Source organism: Anarhichas minor, unplaced genomic scaffold (genome assembly GCF_050575085.1).
Source record: "Anarhichas minor isolate MPS153535 unplaced genomic scaffold, ASM5057508v1 ptg000010l, whole genome shotgun sequence".
Taxonomy (NCBI): domain Eukaryota; kingdom Metazoa; phylum Chordata; class Actinopteri; order Perciformes; family Anarhichadidae; genus Anarhichas; species Anarhichas minor.
In genome coordinates, this window is record NW_027466456.1 from 5,264,624 (window position 1) to 5,282,595 (window position 17,972).

Below are 17,972 nucleotides of genomic sequence, written 5' to 3' on the forward strand. Positions count from 1 at the left end.
ATACTTTGCAGTGAGGTCTTGCTGGCATTACATATCTCCTCTAACCTTTGACCTCTCCAAAAAAAAAAAGAGTTTCACAGGATTTTTTTTATACTTTGAAGTGTTCAAAGAGCTCTGCAGCAATAAGGCTTGAGGGAGGAGTGGCTGTCTCACAGGCTGCTTCGGTGAACTGTCTGCTCTGCCATGTTTGAGATCTGTTATCTGATAAAGAGCATTCATCTCCACCAGGTGGAACAGGACACATCTCGATGGAGGCACGCTAACTCCTTTATGTCCCGCTGAGACGGTTGCGATACGGACGCAGACTCATGCCGGTGCAGGTCGGACTGTTATCCCCCCAGAGGACAGAAAATAGCCTTTTGCTGTTTGTGTGTGTGTGGCGGCTGGGGTGGAAGGGTGTGTGTGCGTGTGTTTTGTGATGATGGGTGGGATTGCGTGAGCGACTGGGTTGAATGAGTCTGTGAAAAGATAAAAAGAGTAAGCAACTGTGTGTTTTCTTTCAAGTAACCCAGAGAGTTTGTTTATGAGACTCCTGTACTCCTCATCCTGGTAAAGTATCTGCATGACCCCTCAAAGAGAATATGGGCCGACAGCCTCCCCCGTCACCGCTTGGATGGATATTAACAGTTAACAAGATTTGCATACAGACTTAAAGCAGGTGGGCGGCCTGATTTTCTGTTTTGGGTTGATGCAAAATCACCAGAGGGCCAAAGAGCAGCGGTGGAAAGAACTTGAGTACATGTACCGTATTTTCTGCACTATAAAGCGCACCGGATTATAAGGCGCACCTTCAATGAATGGCCTATTTTAGAACTGTTTTTATATATAGGGCGCACCGGATTATAAGGCGCATAGAATAGAATAGCGTCGTAAGCGTGTCTCTTGAAAGGTGCCATTTTGGGGTCTTTATACACACAAGTGGTGTTGGACTAGGAGTAAGCACAGTACCGGTGTTTACCGCGGTGCGGCTTTGTAGTTTACCAGTCGTACTGAAACATTTTGACAGAGCGCCGTGTACAACCAGTATGGATCAACCAATTAACCAATTGATCCATATATAAGGCACTCCGGATTACAAGGCGCACTGTCGTTTTTTGAGAAAATTAAAGGCTTTTAAGTGCGCCTTATAGTGCGGAAAATACGGTACTCAAGTACACTTAAACCTTGTATTTAGCTGACATTGACTTTACTTCCTCGTTGTTTGGGTTCCTGCAGACCACTGCTGTATTTGCAGATTTATAATATTGCAAAGTCAAACATTATTTTTCCTTTACTGATTTTTTTCTTCTTTTTTTCATACCTTTAAACCCAAAATGTAGAAAATATTCAAGTGGGTTACCCCTTCCTTTCACCATATGGGCTTGGGCGTATAATAGGAAAGCAGAAATGAAACATAATTATGCAACATAAATTATGCAGATTTCTTTTCAGATTTTATTATAATGTTTGATTCGTCTTCCTGTGAATTATGGAATCATTTTATCTCTTTAGGGATCCTTAAGTTACTCATATAGAGGTTGCAAGAACACATCGCTTCGCTCTAAGGGGTCTAGGACCAATTAGATAGGAACTATACTGCCCTAACAGGTTCATCTGGCCATGCATGGTCTCAAACTGTAAATGAAATACATAAAGTTCTAGTAGCTCAAGGTTCTTTAAGTTCTAAGTGAAGTCAGTGAGAGCAAACAGGCAGACTTACATTTGATGTCTGCCTTCAATAAACAGATGTTGCTCAAATATATTATAATGTGTTGATGGGCTAATTATATACAGTCTATGCTAATCAGCAGTAGTGGAAGAAGTATTCCGATATGTAGGCCTACTTCCTGACAAGTAATCGCGATGCAGTAACATTTTTACTATGTAAAAGTACAGAAGTATTATCAGCAAAATCCATTAAAAAAATAAAAGTAGTATCCTGTATGGTTAGTGTTATGTTGTAACTTGTGGTGAAACTCATTTTAAGTATTATTGTGTAGTTAAGTCTATAATAATTCATCATATTCTATTAGATAATCATGTTTTGAATGTAAAAATAGGAAACGCTAAGTGACTAAAGCTGTCAGATAAATAAACTAGTGCAGTAAAAAGTACAACTTTGCCCTAAGAAATGTATACAGTAGTAAATAAGTATAATTAAAATACTCATGTTAGGCTACAATATCTCAAAATTATAATTATGTACGGTACTTGAGTAAATGTTCTTTCACCACTGGTTATTATTATTATTAACTTCATTATGCTGCCTGTGTGTCATTTCAGGGGTTTTACCTGAAGGGAAACTGAAGGTCCAATCAGAAATGGATCAGTAAACATCAATAACAATAGACCAGTGACAAGACTTGCATTATGTTTTTCCCCTCAAATCTCTCACCAAACCACACAATAAGTGTGTTTCCCAAAAGGGAGGCGCGGCCACAGAGGACAGGACAAATAGGAATTATGATCCGCCCTCTGGAAGCAGCTCGGCGCCGACACAGAGGAATCCTGGAGGAGAAAGAAAGAATAACAGCACTTTTACTTTGAAACGGGGGAAGCCTCACACTCCTGGACGCAGACATGCGCTGGAAAAGTGAAGTCAAAGTAGAGTGTTGCGTCGTTAACGAGACAGAAAACGGATCTCTGTTGTCCAACGATGAGGTGAGTCACGCAAATGAAAGACGGACGTATATTTCTCATCAGCAGGTCGAGGTGTGAGTCAGTGCGTAATACCGAGTCGGAGATTAAATAAACACTAATCGAAATTGCTTTGCCAATTAAATTAAAGTGGGCTTCCAGTAAAGTCAGTGAAGCCGGCCCTCCACAGGCTGACAGCTCAGTATTTTCACAATTTTAAGAAATGTCGAAGAAAATTACCCCTCCCCTGAATTCTGCAATTAAAAACTCAAGTAGTTAATGAGACCTCTTCACCTTTTGGTTGCCCCGGGTAGACGTTTGTGGCGAACTTAACCTTTTTAATTGCGGTTATTAAAAAAATCAAACCCCTTTTCCCACCCCGAGACCTCGCGCTGTTTTGTTTCTGATTGACACGTGAAATTGGTGCGTCGGGGGGGGTTGTTTAACCACAGCACGCGCGCATGCAAGCGAGCAGTTGCTGGCTCACAAATGCAGATCTCAAGAACATAATGCACATAAGGACAAGTATTAGCTCAAGTGTTGTCTGTTTATGTACGTAATGGCGATCCTTCTCTTTTAAATGTCATTGTGGTAATCGCCCGCGTTGTCATGGTGAAAAGTGAAAGGCATGATATTTATGGGATGGCGCGGGGGGGCATTTAAGGCAGCTGCGACCGTCTGACAGACCTGCATCCTCCTCCCAACGTGTAGCTTCTCGTCATGTGCGAAGATTGCAAAGGAGACGAAGAGCTGCTAGACAAATGCACTGAGGACAGGAGAGACATTATGGTAGGAACTAAAAACCAGAGTGAACGGGAGGCCATTGTTGTTTTTATTGACGGATATAGTTTTAAATATTCGTGACTGTGGACAACAAAATGATTTGATTTCTGATAGTACACTACAAATGAGCATCTATCAGCTAACTTTCTTTTAGCTAATTAGGCAATGAGTGCGACACATTCCCTTTAATTTAGTTTTTTAAATTGACATTATTTTAGTGATAATAGCTGCAAATATTATTCTGTAAACTAACTTTATCTTGTCACGTTTTTAAGATAATATATTGACACATATTTAATCAAATTTAGTTGAGCCAAACAAAACTGAATTTGAGTATTATTTTTTTTAGTTTTCATGAAGTTGGTGAGCTGAGTTCAAACACGTTATGTATGCTGTATGTTACTGTACCGTAGTTACGAGGTGGATGCGCTCCTGCGCGTCATTTTCTAACCGCACGTCTGATCCCCTCAGGGCGCGCCGGTGGAAGTTTTGGATGAGGACGCGTCGTTGCTGCAGACGATGGCATCTGCACCTCTGTTAGGCACAGCTGTGTGTGCGAGCTGCAACGGGGAAATTGTGGATAAATATTTATTAAAGGTAAACACTTTTTCTTTTTTTCTCTCGAGGATTGCTTTTTTTAAATTCTGGATTATGAATTTTTTTTCTCGGATGCGTTTGGATGTCTTTGGGTTTTAAGGCACGCGCAGGTATCCATGAGTGTATACGGACCTTACACCGTGATTGACTTCTGCCGATTTCAATTGATCCCGTCTCTGCTTTAGGTTAACGACTTGTGCTGGCATGTGCGCTGTCTCTCCTGCAGCGTGTGCCAGACCTCACTTGGCAGCCACACGAGCTGCTACATCAAAGAGAAAGAGGTGTTCTGTAAACTGGATTACTTTAGGTATGTGCATCGATTGCTCTCAGTGCAGCTTAAACGACAACCAAAGCTATCGGAACGAAATCATTAGCTTAATAATTAAGATATTATAATACGTAGAGGAATATTAACTGCAATAACAATAGTCGCAAGACTTGACATTTCACTTTGATTTGAGCTGGATATTTAACTTTTTAAAATTTTGTTTTATCTTTAATATTCTGTGACTTACGAGGAGACAATACTATTGCTCTTTGACTAATTACATTTAACAGGGACTACTTTATGTCAAAATTTAACAACGGCAGCTGCATGTCAGAGTATTCCTTCAGTGGTCCAGGTTCAATTCTGGACTTATTCTGCTGGATAAAAAAAGTTCAAAATAAAGATGCCTTTAAACGCCCTCGAGGCAGCTACTCCATGCGGGTGTCTAATTTGCATGACCTTCTCCTGCAGAAGATACGGCACCTGGTGCGCGTGCTGCGGCCGGAACATCCACTCCACAGACTGGGTCCGCCGGGCGAAGGGCAACGTGTACCACCTGGCCTGCTTCTCCTGCTTCTCCTGTAAGAGGCAGCTGTCCACCGGGGAGGAGTTCGCTCTGGTGGAGGAGAAGGTGCTCTGCAGGGTCCACTACGACTGCATGCTGGACAACCTCAAGCGGGCCGTGGAGAAGGGTGAGCCGGCCGGCCCGGTGTCCGCTGAAAGACTCGGTCCTTGCTCTTGTTTTTACTTTAAAGTAATTTACAATTGGAGGCCGGAAGAGTAACTTAAATTACTTGGAGTATGTTCCTCCAGATCTGTTATACTTTGACATAAAAATACACAATATTTCCCCTTATCTTTAAAAGAAAAAAATAAATAAATGTATCACAAAACTCAGATTTTTAAACGAATGAAATTTGATATGAAATGTATTTAAAAGGCCTAATCTAAACATACAGCATGTAGGCCCTATATCATGTCCTGAGAATCTATTTTAAATTAAAGTGAACTTGTCCCAGACATTTTTAATGGTTTGGTTTATTTTTATGTAACAGGTTTAAAATATACTGTATTTCAAAGGAATACAGATTTCTTAATTCTGTGCTGAATATTTCAAGATGTTTTAATGTGAATATCTGCTCTTGTTGCAGGAAACAATGTTAACATGGAGGGGGCTGTGCCCACTGAGCAGGAGATTAACCAGCCAAAACCCTCCAAGAGAGCACGGACCAGCTTCACCGCCGACCAGCTGCAGGTTAACCTCCATCCTCACATACTTCAGACAGATAAATAATACATAATAGAATTATTCTGTCATTTATGCCTGAAATAACTAAGCCTATAAAAACACTAGCCCCATGCAGTTGTGTTGTTTTATTATAATTACAAATGTGTGTAATTAAGATTTAATTTACAGGGTAAAACTAAAATAAGGTGTCAATTTTAATAAACTTTTATAAATGTAGCAGCATTCACTTTAATAAAACAGACGTGATGCAGTCAGAATGCCACAAACAAGGATGCTGGTTTTTAAATCCTTATTTTACAGTTTTTCTTCACTTAATAATTATAATGATGTTGTATTGTTCAGGGCGCTATAATTTAATGTCCAACATTATTCTTTTCTGTTCAGTGTTTTTTTATTCACATTTATCTGTATAAATACATTTATTATTTATTAACAGCAGTGCTTCCGATACAGATAAACCAAATTGGTAAAATCTCCACACAGCAGTTAAACATGCTTTTCCTCACATGACAACAAAGTAAACCTGTGTGATATTTAAATCATTTTCTTTTACCTCTGAACATGCAGGTGATGCAGGGCCAGTTTGCTCAGGACAACAACCCCGATGCCCAAACGCTGCAGAAGCTGGCGGAGCAGACGGGCCTCAGTCGAAGAGTCATACAGGTCAGTGGAGGAAATGGATGATGTAATATACAGTATGATACTAGAGAGAGGAAAGAGTTAAAAATAACCACTATATGCTGGTTAAACATGTACAAAACCAAAAGAAAAACAGAAATTATAGCATTAAATATACTTGTTTATGCTTTCAAATAATACCTGTTTGTGTAAAACCTTATTTACATGTTTTGTGTGTGAATAGCCAGCTTTGCAAATCATCCATGCTATGATGTATGTTATTGGTTTATGATTATTGATGTATTATTGTGCATTTTAATGTAGCTGCTTGAGGTGAAGCTATATAGTTTTAAATATTGTAAATTGTGCTGGACAGTCTGATCCACAACAGTGCATTGTGTTTCATAAGATAATCATGTTTATAAAATATAAAATATAAATCAACAAAGTAACTGTTATGGAGTACAAAGTACTTCATTTTCCTCTGAAATGTAGTGGGGTAGAAGTACAATGCAGCAATACAATTGAAATACTCAAGTGCAGTAATACCTGAAAATCAAGTACAGTAATTGAGCAAATGTACACAAAGTATATAATCATGAGAACCAGAACACATTTTTACATAGAAAAACACTTTTGAAACAAAGAGGAGGAGGTCATAGGTCAACCACAAAATGGGAGTGTTTCAACATAACTAATAAACTCTTTGCAAAGTTATTTAGCGGTTCACAGAGCTGTGGTTCCATGAATGGTTGTGAGACAGTTTCCAACGCTAACAATGGTTTGATAGTGATGACGGTTTTAAGTGACTCCTCGACTGTCACAGCATGAGGTTTCTTGGCGGAGAGATAAAAGCTTCTACGGATTACAGGCGACCCTAACCCACAATAATCATCTCTGTGTTTTGTGACAATGCTTCTGTCTCTGCTTGTTATTACCTAACGAATCCCTCCTCGTCCTCTCTAGGTCTGGTTCCAAAACTGCAGAGCGCGCCACAAGAAGCACGTGAGCCCCAACCACAACTCCAGCACCCCCATGAGCTCACTGCAGTCCAGCCGGCTCTCCCAGCCCACCCTGACCCCCGAGGAGCTGCAGTACACGGCGTACGGAGGCCCGGAGGGATCAATGCTCTCTGCACTACACTCCTTCATAGACAGTGAGCACCAGCCTTTTAATGATCTTTACTATATGACAAATTCCTATTTTAACATTTGAAATATTATATTGTTATGGCTTATTTCAATGGAACAATATCTTAAGTATTGCGACTAACAAGAGGCACTAATAAAGGTTTTCTCATTATCTTCTTTTAGTGATTGAACCTTTGGCTCTGAAGAGACTGGCAGATAGTCAAAGAAACAGATAAGCGTTAAGCTATTTGCTGATGATTTGAGGTTATTTAAGTTACATTTTAAAAGTCTATTCTAAGGTTGAGAGCATTGGGGATGTTTCTAGAATATCAGATTATAGCTGGGGTCGGCAACAGGAGGTGCCAGTTTAACATTTTTATTGTTAATCAGTGTGACATATCAACATTTAGGTTAACATTAAGTTTAATTAAGACACTACATTAAAATTTAAATCTCCAAAGGATCTGTCATTTCATTCCATCTATATAGGCAACATGCAGAGCAACATTATTTACAAACATAATCAGGTCATTGTAATTCATCCACCACATCTGAGTTGAAATCATCAACTCTACGAACTTTCCACCAATCTTCAGGAATAAACAACGAGTAGTAGCCAATCAGAGGCAGAGTAGGGCGGGTCTTGGTGGAATGCAGGTGGTGGAAACAACAATCAATCAAATCATTCCAATGGTGGCTGGTTGCCTAAGGTTGCCTTTACTCCTAAGTTATAGGATGAACATCGAAAAAGATGTCCGTCCGGACAATGAATGAATGTCTAAATTAAAATTTATATATATAAATATTTGTAAATATTAATATCATTTTTGGAAACTGTAATGACTGCAGTGCTCTCTGTGCTTGCCCACAGTACACTCCCCTCCATCCATGTTTCAACCGCTGCTGCCGGCCCACGCCATGACCTCCCTGCCTGTGTCTCACGCCTGAGACACTGACACACACACACACACACACACACACACACACACACACACACACACACACACACACACACACACACACACACACACACACACAAGCGGTCGGCCGTCATTAGCGGCCTCAGTATTCAGATCTTCATGGTAAATATGAATCCATTTCAAGTGAACCATAAAATGTTTCCTTTTCTTGAACTGCCAGTAATTCATCACATGTTGACCTTCTTTAAAAACACTAAACTCACTGTTGAGCATATCATGGATGACTATAATTTGTACTGTATAATGTGAAAATGGAAAAGTTTCAGTGTACATCATTGGACTGTGACATACGACATCATAGATTTATATTTGTTTGTGTAGTTGGTGACAGAGTTTGACCGTGCTACTCTAAGTGGAAGACACCAAAATGTCAAGTCATTATGAAGGTGAACTTGAAATTGTTTATATAGCAGTGTTTGGATATTGCAATTTAATTTATTTATTGTATGTGAAGTCTGTTTTGAAAATAAATGTCTAATTTCACAAACCCGCGCTGAGTGAATGAAAAGAGATATTCTAGTGATCCGGTGACAGCGGACATGCTGCAGTGTTTAGAGCTGATTGTGCAGAATCAAAGTAAATGCAATTGTAAAAAAAGCAATTATTTATTGATTAAAACAGAAGTAAGAAAACATCTACTATTTAAATGCAATATACTCTGTTAGAAACACATACAACCTTTACTATATAAATAAATATATGACAGAGGCATTAACCTGTCAGCTTTCTGCACAAATGAGCCAAAATAAATAACACCGTTTGGAGTATTGACAGGTTTGAGCACTGCATCTTCAGAGTTTGACTTTTAAGAGTTTGCGGTGAGAAAACTGACGCACATTCTAGCGAGGAGAGCAGATTGACTTGTGTCTACTTGTTGACTGTGGTTGACCAAAAGAATCTAATTTCCAGACATGCGAGGGAGGGGGAAGGAATATAAAAACAGTTTTTACTTCACTTATCAGATCTCAGGTATTCACCCTCATGGGAATGAAACTAAAACCTGAACCATGAAGATAAAGATACGCAATTCTACCGGAGTAGTTATTCAGTATAAAAAAAAGGAATAATAACATGCGTATACCCACTCGTAATGTGCCACATGCATCATTTCTCACCTTTCAGATACACAAGCAGAGTTGTTTTGCTTTTGGTTATGTCGTGCGTGTCCCAGCATGTTCAGCTCAAACGGAGGCAGACGGTGTGTGAGCAGCGCTGTCACTCGGAGGCCCCGTGAGGGCCGCTTCTCAGGTTTGACAAACACGCCACAAAGATACAAGCATGAGTCACATCTCAAAGATCTGAAAGTGAACAAGTGGCGCATGGATCCATTTAGGGAAAAAAGGAAAACATCACCAGGAGTTTGATGTCTGTGAAACACAAGGACACAGCAGCTGTGCCGCTCATTTATTTCATCAGTCATTTTACCAACAACGTGGTGACATCCAAACCTAAAAATCAAACCTACTTTGCAGAGAACTTTCTCCTGAGATTCCAGGATTCTGATTCAAGGACAAAAATAAATAAATAAAAGCAGGCGCTCCCCCACAGGATTGCATCAACTAATCAAAAATGTGGTCAAAGAGACGGCATCGTCCACACTACCGGCTCACCAGTAACACAAACATTCAAACTGACATCAGTTGTTTGCATGTCTGAAGCCAGAAATGTGCTTTGACGTAATAAGCACCGATGTAAAAACGGTAAATAAAAAATATAAAAACACAACCTGATAAACAGAAAAGGTTCTGGTCGACTAACACTTTAGTAACTCAATAATACTTTTCCATGGACCAGCTCCACTTTGGATCAACACCATGAGCCATAGTGCTGACACAATTTAACGTTGTTTAAACTGAAGTTCATGACTTCAACCAGAAATGTTGGCGTTATGTTTTGTTCAATAATCAGAATTAAGGTGATACTCTACCCAGATCTAACTTGGCAGAAGCAAAGACTGAAGCGTCTTCCTTCATAGGGAGCACAGTGGTTGTTTATGTTGGGTATTAAATATAAAAAGTATCATATGAACATCTCAAACCTGGGGGAGTATCACTTTAAGAACACTCAATGTAATGGTATAGCACGAGTAACAAGTCAAGGTTCTGTGTTCTTTGCTGGTGGGACGCACAAGCTCCAGCTGAGGATAGCCCTGTGACTTTAAGGTTGTGTGACGTGCTTCCAAACCACCAAACACAGAACATTCCTCATGCTTCACCTTCCATTCATAGCCCCAACAGTGAACCAACTGCCATCGCTGGCTGCTGAGTACCCCTTTAACAAGCTCTATAAAAATGTCAAAAAATGAAAAGCATCTTCAAATGTAAATGATGGAGCTGCAGGATGTAATTAGACACTCAATGTGGAATTTCTGAGACAAAAAAGGCACTTAAAGAGCGGAGCACTTTGAACTGCTCTGCCATTATGTCCTTGGCAGTTAAATATGAAAACAGTGGACGCAAATATGTTTCTCAATGTGAGACAATATGAGGTCAAACGCTGTGATAACACAATACACAGGTGAGCTGACGTTTGACCGTTTCACGGAAGAACTGGTTCAGTCAGCGGTTTGCATTCACAGCTCAACAGCACACATAAAACGTCTGGTAAGGAATGGCGCCACCAAGTGGTGAGAACTGGCAACTACAGGATATTAAATGACATTTACCACAATCTCAATAAAGAAAAAAATGACTCATTCCAATAGGAACTTAGTGTGAAGTGTGACTGTGGCTGTACACAACTATACATAAATATATATCTGTTAGAACTATAACATAAAAAACCTAGATATTTACAAGAACTTGGTGTGACGTTGTACACCATCCAATAAAAATACTTTTGTATACAAACTGAGTTAGCTATAAATATCAACTAAATATAAAGTCCATAAATCATTAGTATAGAGTTAGTTTGTCCATTAGAGTGTACAGTTGCAACTTGTGTACACTTGAAATACATTTTCCTAAACGCTTATTGCCACATGGGCTTGTACCATGCTTTGATCTGGAGTATTTCTTTGGTCTTTCCTTCTATCTCCTGCTGGTCGCCTGAACGTTTTTCTTGTTGAGGATACGCCTCAAGGTTCTATCCATGTAGAAGGGCCGGTGGGGAGAGCCGTCGTTCGCCTCCAGATCCCACACTAGGAGGCAGCAGTAGCAACAGGATTAAATCTCAGATGAACTGGACAATACTTAAAACATTTATGTTTATTCCAAAACAATTTATTCACATTTTCATTGGATTTCATTGATAAAAAAAATGCTGCTATACAAAAAGAACACTGAATAACCTCCAGATAGATGCGTGTAGTATACTTAGTATTGAAACAGCAATACATCCGAACTATCCAATAAAAAAATTACCAAAAATGGCTTTGACATCCTTATATAAACTGTATCGCAAAAGGTTCCTGGTGTTGGGGCTAACACCACAGATTAAGAGGAACAATTTTTTTTTTCTTCACAACTAGGCACATAAACTAGTGGCTGCATTCAGAAGTGTCCTGTCAGGTTCTGTTCAGATTCTAAGCAAAAACCATCAAATGTCTTTTGAAGTCTCGACCTCCCGCAAAGTCTCTGGTTTACAGTACGTTTATGAGCATGATGGCAATGATTGCGACATTTTTTTCTTACCGATGTGAAATAAGAGAAACCTGTTTTCACTAAGTGCAGAATTACACACTATTTTTGGATGTGTGTGTGTTTGTGTTAGTATAAATACGGTGGATCAAAGCAACCTATAAAACCAATGGTAAACATCAACAGCCAGCAACATAATCATGCTCGACAGAGGAAATAGATCACATGGTTCTTTTCCCATGTGTGAAAGTGCATACAAAACATGATTTTACACTAGAAGACCAAAGTGCGACAAGAGGGTGTTCCGTAACGCCACCTCTTTTTCATGGTGAGGACATACGCCGTAGTCCAACAGTGGCATCTGTACATCTTAAGGTCCTTTAAGTTTGTTTATGCAAAAATGCTCTTGAATCATATTCATCTCGGTCTGTGCGTCCGTCCTGCGAGTTGACACGTACCCTCTCGGTAAGGCAGAGGTCAGCAGAGAATACAGAGAAGGAAAGGAAAATAAGCGAGGCAGAAAAAAAGGCAAGTATCTGAGTTTGGCTCAAGAGAGGAAGTAAACTGGTCTTTTCTAGTCCCCCCCCGAGCCTTTTTCTGGGAGGAACTGAAGTAAAAGCATGTCCTTTTATGTCGAGACCATCCCCGACCAGGCCGGGATGCGTCCAGTTTTGATGCTTAGCCCTACAGTACTCGCTCTCAAATGTCCGGACCCTCACACTTACAGTAGATATGGAGAAGTGAGTGAGAGAGTTCAATTTAAAAATAAAATGGCCGCACGTCGCTCAGGAGGCAGCGCATAATTTGGCACCCTCCTCTCCTTTGCGCAGGATCTTGTGCAGGCCAGGAGACATGTAGTAAGGCCTGGAGGGAGAACCGTCATTCCTCTCCAGGTCTTCACCTGAGACCAGGTAGCCGGCACAGCAGAGGACAGGGGGGGGGCAGGAAGAGCACACAGAGTGATAGCCAGGAAGAGAAAGCAAAGCAGAGACTTAGTAGAGATAAATACTCAAAAAGGCCGCGCAGGAATTAGAGCGCTGAATGAGCAGGAGCCAGCTTCAGTTGTCATTTAGGGTCAGTTTCAAAGAAGGAAGGAGTTCAATTTAGCTGCTGAAGGGCTACTAGACATTTAATCTTTAACCGTCGTAGCAGCGCTCATTACAAGTAGTCCTATTGTCACATTGCGTCATGTAAATTACTGAAAAAACCAGCATACTTACAAAAGCAGAGGAACAACGTGTCCACACACATCGCATAGACGTTAAAAAAGCCATGTGCGATCATGTAGGATCCAAATATCACCGTCTGAAAGAATCAACAGGTCACAGTCAGTCTACACTGTCAACGTGTGTTATTATGCCATCTGACATGGTGTTAAATGCAGTTGAACTACTTTCCACAACTAAGAAAAAAATGTGGTACCCAGTGAGCATTGTAATCTGTGCCACAGAGACCTCTTACACCAGGAGGTGTGTGTTCTCTCTGTTCTGTGGACAGGTGAGGTGCTAGACATGTTGTTATGGAGGAGGAGGCCTACCTGCAGGTCTTCATGGAAATGAGCAGAGTCGCCAAGAAACAAAACTACTTACACATTTAGAAGGCTTCATTTTAAATCAGTTCTAAATTATTCAATTGAATCAGTGCCATGCTTTGCAAAAATGTGACAAATGTAAAGACATAAGATAAGCTCTATGAATAATAAATACTATAATACATACATTTTAGCCGTATATTCAGTGAAAAAAAGCAGAATAACTTTCATACTTTTGCTCCACACTAATGCTCCAGCAGCCTTTTAATGTATCTCGACAGTTATTTAAACAAAACACAATTACACTAGCACTCTACTTAAAAGGTGCAGGCTGAGCCAGAGACATAACATAGAGGAAGGAAGGTTCTGAACAAAACTAAGCACCTCCGAGCATCTGGATAAAATCTTTTGTGTGCACAGTGAGCAATCAAAGTCAGAATACAAACATACCTCCACCTCACAAAGACACTGCATTCAGTCCCAGCTGTTATTGCTGCTGAAATTACTCGTTAAAAAGCCCACGTTTTGAATTCCTTACCACAAGGGGGACCCAGGAGTAATTCAGGGACGGCACCTCCTCTTGAATGACAGGTATTTTACGTGTGAAGAAGAAAAATGCAAGAACACCTGGAAAACATGAAAAAAAAGCGTATAATTCAAGTATATCAAGTCTTGAAATGGTTCCTTTATAAACCTTTTAAGAGCAAACATAAATACATAAAGGATTCTTGGATAAATCAAGCAGCACAAATCATCCTAAAAAGCTCTTTAAAAACATTAAAGGCTTAAGAGCACACATACTCGTTCTGCTACATTTAGATCAATAAATCTTACATTAGTGAAAGCTGAGGACAAATAGCTCAATATTTTCTGTACAGGGATTTGCAAGGATAACAACTAGGATAAATTAAACGTAAGCGATTTAATCATTTTCAGAGACCAGCAGACGACCTTTGCAACAGTGAATTTAAACTTGAGCGGAAATAAGAGTATGTGCACAGCAGAAATAACTGGGAGTGAGACGAGTCATCATCCACCCAACATTCAGGAGGATATCTCATCCCGTCTGTCACTTCACAGACTGCAGGTGACATGAAACTCACCAACACTTCCTGAAATAAGCAGTTTCCCCAAGAAGAGCAGAAAGTCTGTCACCTTGTCCAGGACAGCCACCCTAGAGAGGAGGCAGAGAACAGCCAGCAACGTCACACACAGACACGATGGGAAGGCTAACAAGCAAAAATGTTCAACTGCTCGAAACACACGTCCTGATTGTCTCACAGAGTTATATAAAGCAAACCTACAAATCTTTTTGTTTTAGCCCGGCTTAGTTAATAATCTGTACTCTGACCTTTTTTTTAGACGCACGGATCTGACACAGACCTACAAGAAAGGGCTTACCGAATAACGTTCCTCATCAAGAGGCAGAAAGCGTCCCTGGAAGAGGTGCAGAAGCTCTTTCCGTATATTGCTATCTGCAGGTCAGACAAAAGTAGAGAGTAATGAAGTGTTGCGAAACAAGCCAAGCCAACTAACAACGGAACTAAAAACAGATATTTGCAATAAATCAGTCCAAATCAGAGGTTTCTTAACTCACCATAATGTATGCGTTTCTGTTTATGAACTTGATGAAACGTTCCAGGCACCAGAAGCAGCATTTGAGGCAGCACAACATAAATCGAGCACATTTGTTTTGGGAACCTGCGGGAAAAATCATCAATTATCAACATTGCGTTTGGAATAACCATCAAATTGTGTAAGATTTGTGTTTTAAGAGTCACAGTTTACCTTTCAGTTTGTGATCCAGGTACTCTAGAACAACTCGGATCATCTGCACCACAGAGAGGATCAGAGAACCGAAGGCCAGAGAACCTGTGTGGTAACTGTGACACGAGAAACCAAATAGAACAGATATTGGAACATTTGCGGAGGATTCAATAGAGAAATGCCTTATTTATGAGACAAGCACTGTCCCAAATTTGACTTATATTCATTCCATACATGTTTCGAGGTGAAGAGGTACAATAGTACACGTCCTTACCGTATAGCTTTGCTAAAAGACGAGTAGAGGGGGCATGCGGGGATGTCGTTGGGCTTCTTCAGGGCCCAGTAGTAGGAGGCGAAGGCCCCTGCCAGGGTGCACTGACCCAGCGCGATGGTGAAGTTGACCAGCCAGAGGAACATGAACAGGTTACACATATGGAGGACCAGGATGTAGCGATGGTACACACTCTCCCCACCGTAGAAGGCAAACATGCATTGTGACCCGGGGCACACTGTGGTCACGTTGCTCTGACTGAAGGTCTGAAAGAAAGCAACAGATTTGATGTCGACGTGTAGTCAGACGAGAGTGCAGTGATCTCGTATTGGCTTAAATATTTCACAGCGAGACAAACTACTCAATCACAAAAAGTTCTTGGCTTTTTCCTCCACTGTACCACTGTAGCATATAAAAGCTTTTAGATTTCACATTACCTTAAACAGAGGGGGGGCGGGGCAGAATGATGAATAACATTTGTCAAATAATCGCTCTTAGCTGTCAGGAACTAATGCGACCTCTATTAACATTAGCGCATTAGAGATTGATTCTAAGAACTCACTGCTAGCTATCACATTTGACTTGTAGGCAATAAGAGAAGCTATTACATCCACTTGGATTGATTACAGGCTGACCAGGAAGTATTTAACAGAGCAAGAAGTGGTGGAGAAATGACAAGATTACAAAAATTAAGAACGAGTGACACCAGTCAGTGGACTTCATTGCGTAAGAGAGGGGAGGACTAACCTTTGGACTGCAGGTGAGGTTGGCATACATGCATTTATCATCAGCAGCTGTGACCTTGTAGATCGCGTTACCCGATGATGCTAAGAAGCTGAGGACAAACTAGTTAAGGGCAACACAGAGGGACATTTTCTCCACACAGCAATCACTGACTGCTGATAAAAGAGAGGCAGTTTTGCTGCTAGGTCGATGCTAAATGATTCACCGAGACACAAGAGCACAAGCGTTCTCCCATTTTTCTCTTGCTTTAAAAATAAATTCAGTTTTATTTGAACTTGATGTAGTGTGTTTCTACAGCAGAACTCTCCGAGTGAAACAGTTCATCAATGTAGCAGCAGTAAGGATACACTGCTATGACGGCCCAGTAGGCAATGCAGATGGCCAGAAGGAAAAAGGTGATGATGGGGTAGAAGAGAGTGGACATGATGTAGCCGATGGCCCTAGAAACAAGAAGGACCAAAGTCAAACCATTTCATTTTTAAGGAGCGAACAGAGCTTCTATTGGTACTTACTTGCTTCCCTCCTCCAGTAACGCAATGGCGATGCGCAGCCTCGCCCTCAGAAATATCAGCATAACCACAATGATGACCTCAATCACAGAGAGCGAGAGCACTACAAAGTAAAAGATGTTTCATTACTAGTCAATGCAACACATATCTCTTAATATGTCAATTTAGCATTTAAACTCAAGTCTAAATGGATGTTACTCATATGATTGTGGTTGTGCAAATCTCGGTGGGACGAGCAATACACCACGGCCGTCAGGGTTTGGGTTTATATGATGCATTAGACTGAATAACAACATACTGAAGATGAGCCACGTTTGGCGGAGCTGAAGGTAAATGCTGAAGTCGGTGTGGAAGCCGATATCAGAGATGGTGATGTTAGCGCCGCGCTTCCCGCTCAGAGCGCTGTACTCCCAGTAGCAGTGCCAGATACCTGAGAGACACGGAGAGACAGAATGAACGTCAGGAGAAGATGCGACAGGTAAGGTTAGACTAATCTAAATCTGCCACAGTCTGCCATGACAACAGCACAGCACATGGCAAAGATAGGTGAGAAAAGTCAAATGTAAAACATTATGGGCAACATCTCCAACAATGTGTACAAAGTATACAGCAGCCACCGTCTGTGGTGAATTCTCACCGAAGCCGATCGCAGCGACGACACCGAACATAATGAGCCACAGGAGCACACCGGCAGTGTAGCGCAGCAGGAGGATGAAGGCCAGACTGACCACCATGGTGATCACCAGACCACTGCAACAACACAGACACATACTGGGTACTGACCAGTGTCTGACGGGTAGGACAGTAGCAACTCTAACTAACATTACAGGGTAAACATTTAATTCAGTTTCATCTTTTATATCACTGATGGGGCAGATAGAGGAGCACATTATCCATTCAGAGAGTGAAAGCCTTCTTACATGAGGATCCAGTCCCAGGAGTTTGCATAATCCTCAAAGATCTTCATGCCAACTTCTTTGGCATTCATCAGACTGGAGATACCTCTGTGATGGAGTCACAAGGTGAGAAGGGAACGAGTGGGAGGAGGAGAGATGACAATAAAAAAAGGGATTTAATAAGGACACAGAGACGGACTGGGGCAGGTTTGCGATACTGCTCCTAAAAATGTACTTACTAGGGTTTCTCAAAAACATTTTGACACTCTACTCATCTTTGATGCTCTTACGATGAAACAAAGATGGATACAGTTTAAAATTGCTTTTTGATATTCTCAGCTTTAAGAGCTACACGTATTGGGTTATGAAGTATTCTAACTATTATATCAAAGAGCCAGAAAACAGCATTAGTGTTACTGAAGCGCTATGCAGCAA

At 40.8% G+C, this 17,972-nt stretch overlaps 2 protein-coding genes across 6 annotated transcripts in view; one reads left to right on the plus strand and one right to left on the minus strand.

Annotated features, from left to right (window-relative positions):
* Positions 1–2,559: 2,559 nt before the first annotated feature.
* Positions 2,560–8,209, plus strand: LOC142946462 (LIM/homeobox protein Lhx8). Of its 2 annotated transcripts, none has more exons than XM_076087758.1 (8): positions 2,560–2,640; positions 3,871–3,996; positions 4,182–4,303; positions 4,736–4,956; positions 5,416–5,519; positions 6,081–6,176; positions 7,098–7,287; positions 8,133–8,209. In XM_076087758.1, the coding sequence occupies exons 1-8, from the start codon at positions 2,560–2,562 to the stop codon at positions 8,207–8,209; spliced, it is 1,017 nt and encodes a 338-aa protein (XP_075943873.1). The 2 variants fall into 2 exon arrangements, with proteins under 2 accessions (XP_075943873.1, XP_075943874.1); XM_076087759.1 differs by lacking the exon at positions 2,560–2,640 and adding an exon at positions 3,283–3,405.
* Positions 8,210–8,833: 624 nt separating this feature from the next.
* slc44a5b (solute carrier family 44 member 5b) overlaps positions 8,834–17,972 on the minus strand; it is a 29,696-nt gene continuing 20,557 nt past the window's right edge. For 2 of the 4 annotated variants that reach the window (XM_076087756.1, XM_076087754.1), the window contains 14 exons: positions 17,562–17,645; positions 17,279–17,391; positions 16,940–17,071; positions 16,645–16,744; positions 16,480–16,572; positions 16,136–16,223; positions 15,392–15,654; positions 15,139–15,233; positions 14,948–15,051; positions 14,752–14,825; positions 14,454–14,524; positions 13,889–13,977; positions 13,040–13,124; positions 11,433–12,720 (listed from right to left, as the gene is read on the minus strand). In XM_076087756.1, coding sequence (XP_075943871.1) covers positions 12,605–12,720; positions 13,040–13,124; positions 13,889–13,977; positions 14,454–14,524; positions 14,752–14,825; positions 14,948–15,051; positions 15,139–15,233; positions 15,392–15,654; positions 16,136–16,223; positions 16,480–16,572; positions 16,645–16,744; positions 16,940–17,071; positions 17,279–17,391; positions 17,562–17,645 — 1,507 coding nt within the window. In that variant the 3' untranslated portion in view covers positions 11,433–12,604. Of the gene's footprint in view, positions 11,381–11,432; positions 12,721–13,039; positions 13,125–13,888; positions 13,978–14,453; positions 14,525–14,751; positions 14,826–14,947; positions 15,052–15,138; positions 15,234–15,391; positions 15,655–16,135; positions 16,224–16,479; positions 16,573–16,644; positions 16,745–16,939; positions 17,072–17,278; positions 17,392–17,561; positions 17,646–17,972 lie in introns of those variants that run through there. The other 2 variants (XM_076087755.1, XM_076087757.1) reach the window with 2 other exon arrangements.

Excerpts from the sequence above, each read along its gene's own strand:
- LOC142946462 (XM_076087758.1), top strand. The coding sequence starts at position 2,560 with ATGCGCTGGAAAAGTGAAGTCAAAGTAGAGTGTTGCGTCGTTAACGAG. Across the intron at positions 2,641-3,870 it reads CTCTGTTGTCCAACGATGAG|GGCGCGCCGGTGGAAGTTTT; the intron begins GTGAGTCACGCA and ends TGATCCCCTCAG. Across the intron at positions 7,288-8,132 it reads ACTACACTCCTTCATAGACA|TACACTCCCCTCCATCCATG; the intron begins GTGAGCACCAGC and ends GCTTGCCCACAG.